The sequence below is a fragment of the Arachis duranensis genome, chromosome 5 (genome assembly GCF_000817695.3).
Source record: "Arachis duranensis cultivar V14167 chromosome 5, aradu.V14167.gnm2.J7QH, whole genome shotgun sequence".
NCBI lineage: Eukaryota > Viridiplantae > Streptophyta > Magnoliopsida > Fabales > Fabaceae > Arachis > Arachis duranensis.
The window spans coordinates 82848113-82857391 of NC_029776.3; the positions used below are offsets into that span (position 1 = coordinate 82848113).

A 9279-nucleotide genomic window follows, 5' to 3' on the forward strand; every position below is an offset into this window, starting at 1 on the left:
ATGACTGGTGTACTTCTAAAAAATGAATGGAATCATGTGGAGTTGACATATTCTAAGGTCAATCATGGGCCTGTCATTCAAACTGGATTCCATTTATTTGAAAGAAGTAGTAGCATGGAGGATATTCAATTCACTGATCCACTGAAAGAAGAGCAGAGAGTGGTGGAAAGGGAACATTCTCAGAGACAATTTATGCTGCAGAAACAAATGTTGGCTTTAGTCGATCCGTATATGGGACAATGCAAAGTTTTGCTTTCATTGCTTCCGCCTCCAGAATTCGACAATAAAAAGAATTACTCAAACTCAATGCCTTCAGAGCAGTTAAGATGCTCCACTCTTGTCCCACTCCCAGGTAAATATTACATTTCTTTCTCATGTGCTTTCAGTATTACTTTTAGTTTTACTGTGTACTTCGCTCGTTTATCACCACTAGATCATGAGATGCATAATTGATTTTGTCAAGGAAAATATAGATAACTACCAGTTTTTTATGTATATATAACATTTTTAGTAAAGATAATCTTTGATATTATATAGATAACTGCCAGTCTTAAAATTTTAATAAATTTACAATATATATTTTTATGTGATTAAACTTTTATTATTTCACAAAATATTTTTTTATTCATATTTATAATTATGTATTTAAAATTATTTTATAATATTTATTAATAGTTGCCATCATTTATTTGAGTCCGCCAATCATTAATGTCAACCTTGTCTTGTCTCCTGCCTTTTGGATTTTACCTAGTATCCCAGGATTGTCTAGCAAAGGCTCCAGGAGAATCATCTCAAGCCCCTTTTGATGAGACTCAAAGTATGCAGTCCCCTAGTCCCACATCATCAAGTGGAAAACTTAGTGGACAAGAAATATACGTGAAAACCTGTTCCACTGGATTGCCAACAACATTTGACAAGTCTTACATAAATCAAGTTCCTCCAATTCAAGATGATACAGAAATGGAAGCATTTTATTCTTCTCTTGATGTTAGGAGTCATGTTCTTTCATGTTCCCAAGATCATTTGTCCACTAATTCTCTAAGCGAAGAGACCAGGGAAGCAATAAAAATAGTAAAATACTTCATCTCCGGCGATGCTTCGGTTCTGTTGCATCAACAACAGTACAGTGCAGTGAGAACTAGCTTAGAGTACCTTTCCAATTTGTCTGCAGATGATGGCCTATCAGGACAAGTGCTAACTTTGATATCAGAAGCTTCATGGTTCTTGACCCATTGGAGTAAGGATTTCGTGGAAGCAAGCATGAAATTTGAGTACACGACATCCGAGCTGCAGAAAGCTGATGCATTGGAAGCAGGTCTAGAAGCTAACAAGAATCAGTTCAAAGAAGCTGTAGCCATGGAAAATGAAAAAGGTAAAATGGGACAAGAAGAGCATATCAAAATTGTTGAAGCTAACTTATCTGCTTATGAATCAGAAAAGAATATGGCCCTGAAGAGGAAGAGAGATATCTTTGAAGAAGGGAGGACACTTAAAGCTCAACTAGACAAGTGGAGGGGTGAAAAAGTGCCACGTTTGAGGCACGAGCAGGGTCTAGCAAAGGCTATTCAAGCAAAAATCTCAGCTGAATGGTCAAAACTTGGAGAAAAATTTAAGACCATTGTTTTGGACTGTCTGTGTAAGAATTCAAGAGTAGTTTATGGTACATTTTCTGTTACTGGATGTTGCATTGCATCGGTGAATTGTTATGTGTAAGTGTAATGCCAAAACCTGCTGCGAAGGAGCAGAATACCATGTAAGTATGCAACATTTCATCATGATATTGATCATAGATTCTTTTATCAAAGTGAAGCTTCCTATTGCTAAGTTGCTTTTTCCAAATTATACTATATTCTTCTTGTTGTTTATGAACAGAATAGAAACTGCCAAATTCCAGCACAACGTGCTGACACTAAGGCGCATAGTTAATAGTGATCCCGATACGTCGCACAAAAAATATTCAACATATACCTAGGTATCTGACCAAGATTTTTTTTTTTTTTTAAAAGGGAAAAATTATACCTATGTATATGTAAAAAAGAATACAGTTAATTAAATCGACTCATTAGATAGGTAGAGTGTAAAGAACAGCGAGGTGTTACTGTTATCATTCATGGCTGATTGGACCTACGATGTGTTCTTGAGTTTCAGAGGCAAAGATATTCGGCAACGGTTCATTGGCCATCTCTATAAAGCTCTTTGCAGGAGGGGATTCCACACCTTCATTGATGACGTGGAGATCGAGCGAGGAGAGGATATCACACGCTCACTTCTCACTGCAGTTGAAAACTCCATGATTGCAATTCCGGTGTTCTCGGAAAACTATGCAACTTCAAGTTTCTGCTTGGACGAACTGGTTAACACCATGGAGTGTGCCAAGACGAAGGGGCAGATTGTTTTGCCGGTGTTCTATGACGTGGATCCTTCCGATGTGCGAAATCTGAGGGGGAGTTTTGGTGAAGCAATGGAAAAACATGAGGAGAGGATGAAGCTCAAGGAAGATAAAGAGAGGTTGGAGAAATGGAAGATGGCTTTTATGCAAGCTGCTAATCTTTCTGGATTTCATTTTAAACTTGGGTACCTTGCTATATTTCTATGCAATACTCCAGATTTTGTTCATCTCTTTAATAACGATCAATAAACATGCATCATTTATGAATATTTAAAATGAGTAAGGCTGTGTTAGACCAAACAAAGCAGAATTGTGTCACATTTCAATGTATAACGTTTTTTTCATCCAACTAATCAACTCTACCTAATGATATAAAAAAGTTTAATTATTTTGTTGGTCTTTATAGTTTTAACAAATTTATAATTAGATTCATATATATATTTTTTAATTGAGTTTTTATACTGTTTTTAATTTTGTAATTAGGTCTTTAAAAAATATTAGAGTTAACGAAATATTTTTTCATAAATTAAAGATACTCATAATTAGGTCTTTCATCATATTTTTTTGGGAAGAGTATTCCGATAATTTTAATATTATTTACTCGAAAAGGATTTAATTATAAAATTAAAAGGAGTATAGAAGCTCAATTGAAAGAAAAAAAAAGTATAAAAATTTAATTATAAATTTAATTAAATTATAGAAAGTAATAGAATAATTAAAAAATAAAAAACTTTATTCAAAACTGTTTTTAAATTTCTTATTTTTTGCCTTTCGTTCTGGTAAATTTTTATTTATGACGTCGGAGTTTAACGATTATGTTGGTATTTACTAACAATAAAATCTAAAATAAAATATCTTAGATTCCAAAAATGAAAAGATACTAAAATTAAAACTTACTTAAAAGTAAGCTTAAATAGCAAAAGACATGCATAGAATCTATTTATCAAACCATGGCATAACATGAAAAGATTTGAATTGTGATGCATGTGTTGGTTAACCTTAGCATGTTGACCGCACAGGGCCGAATCTGAATGCGAGTTTACTGAGAAGATTGTGAAAACAGTCTCCAAATGGATTCATCACACTTGTTTATATGTTTCAGATCAAGTAGTTGGACTAGAATCTCAGATTCCAGAACTGAACTTACTTTTGGATGTTGAATCCAGTGACAGAGTTCACATGGTAGGGATTCATGGCATTGGCGGAATAGGTAAAACAACTCTTGCTCGCGCCGTCTACAATTCCATTGCTGACTCATTTGAAGGTGTATGTTTTCTTGGTAATGTAAGAGAAAATTCAATAACACATGGCTTAGTGTATCTCCAACAAATGCTGCTTTCAAAGTTAGTTGGTGATGAAAGAGATATTAAGTTAGGTGATGTCAGTGAAGGAAAGAAGGTGATAGAGCGTAGGCTCAATCGAAAGAAGGTTCTGTTGATTGTTGATGATGTTGATAGATTGGAGCAGTTAAAAGCAGTTGCAGGGGACTCTGTTTGGTTTGGTTCTGGTAGTAGAATCATTGTAACAACTCGAAACAAAGGCTTGTTAACGAGTCATGGAATTGTAAGAACATATGAAGTGGAGAAGTTAAATGATAAAGAAGCACTTGATTTACTTAGATGGAATGTTTTCAAAACAAGAGAGGTTGATCCAAGTTACTCCTATATTTTGAACAGAACGGTTGCTTTTGCTTCTGGCTTGCCACTTGCATTGGAAGTAATAGGGGCTAATTTGTTTGGTAAGAGTAAAGATGAGTGGGAATCTGCTTTGGATCAGTATAAAAGAAGTCCTAAGAGGGAGATTCAAGAGATTCTTAAAGTGAGTTTTGATGGATTGGAGGAGGAAGAGAAGAAGATCTTTCTTGACTTTGCTTGTTTCTTTAATGGATATAGATCCAAGTATGTTGAGGAGATACTGCGTGCTCATCACGGCTTTTGCCCCAAGAACAGCATGCGAGTTTTGATTGATAAGTCTTTGGTGAAGATTGAAGATGATAGAGTGATGTTACATGATTTGATTCAAGATATGGGTAGAGAAATTGTTCGACAAGAATCGGAAGACCCTCGAGGGCGTAGCAGAATTTGGAACTTTGAGGATGCAAAACGTGTTTTGGAACAAGACAAGGTAAGTTGGATTCTCTTTTACACTGCTCAAATTGGTTCATGAAAGATTATGTATGACTTAAATTGACTTATGTGTGATCTTTGAACAATCATTTTGAGTATTAACTCTTATTTTTCCTTTAATCCTTTAAATGATATGTTAAGGTCATTATCTATCTAAAGTTGTTTGCTGCTTTTATGGGCTAGCAGGGTAGCCATAAAATTGAAATTATCAAGCTAGCATTCCCCAAAGCTGATGAAAAACTTAATTGGGATGGTGTAGCATTCATAAAGATGAATAATCTCAGAACAACTGATATTAATAAAGGTGACTTTTCAGACAGTCCCAAACATCTTCCAAATAGTTTGAAAGTGCTTAAATGGCGAGGATATCCTTCACAAATTTTCCCATTTGATTTTTATCCAAAGGAAATAGCCATATTGTGGTTACCAGATAGTTCCATATCATCACTCATTAGTTTCTTTCAGAAGCAAAAGGCAAGTACAATACAAGAAGTCTATTTTTTTTATAATCATGAACATTAATTTATCCATTTTAAGCCTATTTATTTGATTTATATTACTTTTTCTTTGGCAGAAGTTCATGAATTTGAGAGTTTTGAATTTCAGAAATTGCCAGCACCTAGAACAAATACCTGATTTATCTGTTGCCCCACATTTGGAAGAATTGTCTTTCTGTTGGTGTAAGAACTTAACTGAAGTTCATAAATCAGTTGGGTTGCTAAATAAACTTAGAATGTTGGATGCAAAGGGTTGTTGCAAGCTTAGGAGTTTTCCAGACCTTATGTTGCCTGCTCTCGAGCAACTCCGCCTTTCGTCTTGTTCAAGTCTTGAGAGTTTTCCAGAAATATTAGGGAAGATGGAAAGTTTAACAAAACTTGAGTTAGAATACACTCCAATAAAAGAATTCCCACCTTCAATTCGTTATATTACTAGGCTTGAAAGATTAGAATTGTGGCACTCTAAGATTGTTCTGTTGCCAAGTAGCATTTTTCTGATGAAAGAGCTTAAGTGCTTGAGAATTCGAAACTGTGATGGTTTGCTGTTACATTCACAAGAGAAAGTTGAGGAGCAAATAAGCTCGGTTGTGTTTTCCAATCAGCAACACTTTGATTTCAGAAACTGCAATGTATCAAATGAGTTTCTTCAAAGGAGTGTTCCTTGGTTTGTCAATGTGAAAGAGCTGAATCTATCATCCAACAGTTTCACAATTCTTCCTGCATGCATTGAAGGATGTACCTTCTTGAAGGTACTTATTTTGGATTATTGTGGGAATCTTCGAGAAGTCGGAGGGATTCCACCAAACATTGAAAAATTCTCTGCAAGAAGATGCATATCCTTAAAAAGTTTGGACCTCACTCTCCTATCATGCACCAAAGATTGTTACTTTCTGAAGGAACTCATTTTGGACGGTTGTGAGAATCTTGAGGAAATAAGGGGCATTCCACCTAGCATAGAAGTTTTGCATGCACCAAGCTCTACATTGTTGACTTCCTCTTCTAGGAGCATGTTTTCTAACCAGGTTACTCTAAACCCCAAATTCTAAAAACTTTATAAAATATTTAGACTTGATATAAGCACACATTTGTTGCCCCATCACAAATGATTTCTTGTGTTGTTTTGTTTTGATTGACATTTTCATTAGGTTAAGAGTTGTTAATGGTGGTGGTGGTGGTTTGTGATATATGTAATAATGTCATTTTAGGAAAAGAATCCTCTAAATCAAGGAATTTAGTAATGAGAGAAAGTGAGTTTAGTTATTAACTTTGTAATTAACATCATTTGTGAGTCTTACTATCTTGATTTAAGGGCATTAGAATGTCACTTTTTCTGTCATGTACTTAGTTATCAAACAAGTTAAAAAATTGTTGACCTTGCCGAATTCTTATGAGAAGCAGGATTTACATGAGGATGTAAATGACAAGGAATCATGGTTGCCAATGCCAGGAACAAAAGTTCAGGAGTGGTTCAACTATTCTCGCCACGGCTCATCAATTTCTTTCTGGTTTAGAAACAAGTTTCCAGCCATATCACTCTTTGTGATTAATGAACTGAAAAAGACTTCATTTGAACCCAAGTTGACCATCAATGGTCATGAAATGCATCTTTTTTCCTTATTCTCTCTACAAAAAGATCACATACTGATTCTAACTCTGGGTCCAAAACAAACTGAATTCAAAGATGAGGTAAACAATGTGATTTCTAAAGATGAATGGAATCATGTGGAGTTGTCTTCTGATCATGCAGTGCATGGAGTAGGTGGTGGAACTATATATGAGAGCATGATGCAAATTGGACTCCATGTATTCAAGCAATTTAGTAACATGGAAGATATAAGATTCACTGATCCGTTCTTGTTGGAAGAAGTTCATAGCTTGGAGGGTATTGGATATTCTCCTACACAATTTGTGCAAAGGCATCAAAATTTGACTTCATTGGAAACAAATGTGGAGCAAGAAATAGTATCTCATTCATTGCTTCCATCTCCATCATTCAGTGACAACTTGAATTGGGAGTCAAACACAATTGTTGCAGAGCACAAAACTAACACAACTAGTGTCCAAGGTAAATATATCTGTGGCATTTCTTAATAATTAATGTGGCGAAAAACTACACATGATATAGTCTTATGAAATTTGTACTTGAGAACATTCATTTTCATAAATAAAAACTAGGACAAGATTGGCACCCATGCAATACAAAATTATTTATTTCTTGATCAACATATAAATTATTATTGTTTCATTAGCTATCTAAGTTGAATAAAAAGAAACAATTTAATTCCATTAACTTATCAATTAGAAGAAAATCAGTCTCGAGACACAAAATTTGAGTCCCTTTAGTATTTTTAAAAAGTGGAGACAAAGGAACTTGAAATTGCTGGGATTAGAAACTGAAACTTTAACATTTCTTTCCAAAAATATTTTCACGTAACATTTTAAATTTCAAATCTACTATTTAACCTTCATATTTATCTTAAACCAAATATGATATTTAGACATAACTTAGTCTAGTATATTTTATACCAATCATAATCTAAAGACTTAATTTAGTCTCTGTCTCTTGGTCTCAGTCTCTCTTCCAAGAGCAGCCAAGAAAATTCGGGTTTTTCTTTTGGAGAAAGCATCTCCTAGAAAGCAAATGGAACTATTTTTGAAAGAGATTAATCTCTTTTCTTGATTCTTGGAGTTTCTGTTTTTGAAAAGCCTAACATCATATTTTTTTTTTTTATCAACTTCAATTGCTCTGTTTAACACTACATTGACTATAATACCCTATTCTATGCATTGACTAATCATTTCACACTCTCTTTTGTTTTGGATATACTCTAGCATATGAGGATAATCTAGCAAATTCTGTAGGAGAGTCATATCAAACACCATCCATAGCTAACACAGAAAACGTTCATGACCCAATTCCCACCACTCCATCAAGTAGTGATAAAGATAGTGGACAGAAAATGTGCACAGAAACTTGTAGCACCACTTTGCTAATAAAATTTGATGAGCCTTTGATAAATCAAGCTCCTCTAACTCAAGATGATAATGATGTGGAGATGGAAGCATTTTATGCTACTCTTGATGCTGAGACACATGATGTTCTTTCCCCGAATTCGAATGATGATCCAGCAACCACCACTGCTCCAAGTAAAGAAGCCAAGGAAGCATTGAAAACAGTACAAGACTTCATCACAAAGAATGATGCTTCAGTGTTGTTGGATGAAGAAAACTACAATGTCATGAAGAACAGTTTGCATTACCTATCCAATTTGTCTTCAAAAGATGGCATATCAGGAGAAGTTGAAACATTGGTATCAGAAGCTTCATGGTTGTTCAATTGTTGCAGTGTGGAATACATTGAATCATGTAGGAATATTGAGTCCACAGCATCAGAGCTACAAAGGTTTGGTGAATTAGAAGCAGGATTGGAAGGAAACAAGAACAAGCACAGGGAGTTGAGGCAAAAGTTAGATTGGATGGAGAAAAGAAAGAAGGAGCTGGAAGAGGAAATGAATGCCATCAAAGCTAAGTTATGTGATTGTGAATCAGAAAAGAAGATTGTTGTTCAGAAAAAGAAAGATGTATTTGAAGAAGCAAAGACACTCAAAGCTCAAAGAGATGAGTGGAGGAAAAAAGTGCCACAATTGCGGCATCAACAGAGTATAGCAAAGAGTAATCATGCAAAATTCACAGGTGAATGGTCAAAACTAGGAGAAAAATTTAACACCATTGTTCTAGACTGAGAAACCTAGATTTGTGTACTTGAACTGCATGGATTGAAATAATCCTATTTGAATACTATAGTCTATAGGGCACTCAAATGTAGACACTTGTACAACCTAAAATTTGAACATTGATTTACTACCATGTCTGAAGGATTTAGATTCTTATTTCTATTAAGATTTGTGTTGAGGTTTTAAATTATCTAACTAGACTTGATTTGAGATCAATAAGAGAATTAGATTTGATAAATTTATGTGTAGATTTAGTATTTGGTTGGTGTCATTAAGTTGATAAAATCTTTTTCTAATGAAAAAATAATTTTTTTTTAAATTTTTTTAACGTATTTAGTAAATTTTTAATAGAAAAATTAAAAATATTAAAAAAATAAAAAACGTCTTTTTTGAGAAGGTATAATTTATATTTTTTTAAAAGATTTTTTTTTAAAAAATATGTTTTTCACATAATAAATAAACAAAAAATATTTTTATGTTATTTTTTTTTACCAAAAATAGGGAGACTCGAACCCGCAACCTCTTAAATGAAT

General features: G+C 34.1%; 1 protein-coding gene across 1 annotated transcript; it reads left to right on the top strand.

Annotated features, from left to right (window-relative positions):
* Positions 1-8755, top strand: LOC110281223 (TMV resistance protein N-like). The gene is made up of 8 exons (XM_021142886.2): positions 1-352; positions 752-853; positions 2109-2574; positions 3409-4513; positions 4702-4961; positions 5065-6034; positions 6411-7077; positions 7845-8755. Exons 1-8 carry the CDS (start codon positions 1-3, stop codon positions 8753-8755), a joined length of 4833 nt encoding a protein of 1610 aa, XP_020998545.2.
* The last annotated feature ends 524 nt before the right edge of the window (positions 8756-9279 follow it).

Coding starts and splice junctions, on each gene's coding strand:
- LOC110281223 (XM_021142886.2), top strand. CDS start 1: ATGACTGGTGTACTTCTAAAAAATGAATGGAATCATGTGGAGTTGACA. Junction 353..751: donor CACTCTTGTCCCACTCCCAG/GTAAATATTACA, acceptor GATTTTACCTAG/TATCCCAGGATTGTCTAGCA. Junction 4,514..4,701: donor GTGTTTTGGAACAAGACAAG/GTAAGTTGGATT, acceptor ATGGGCTAGCAG/GGTAGCCATAAAATTGAAAT.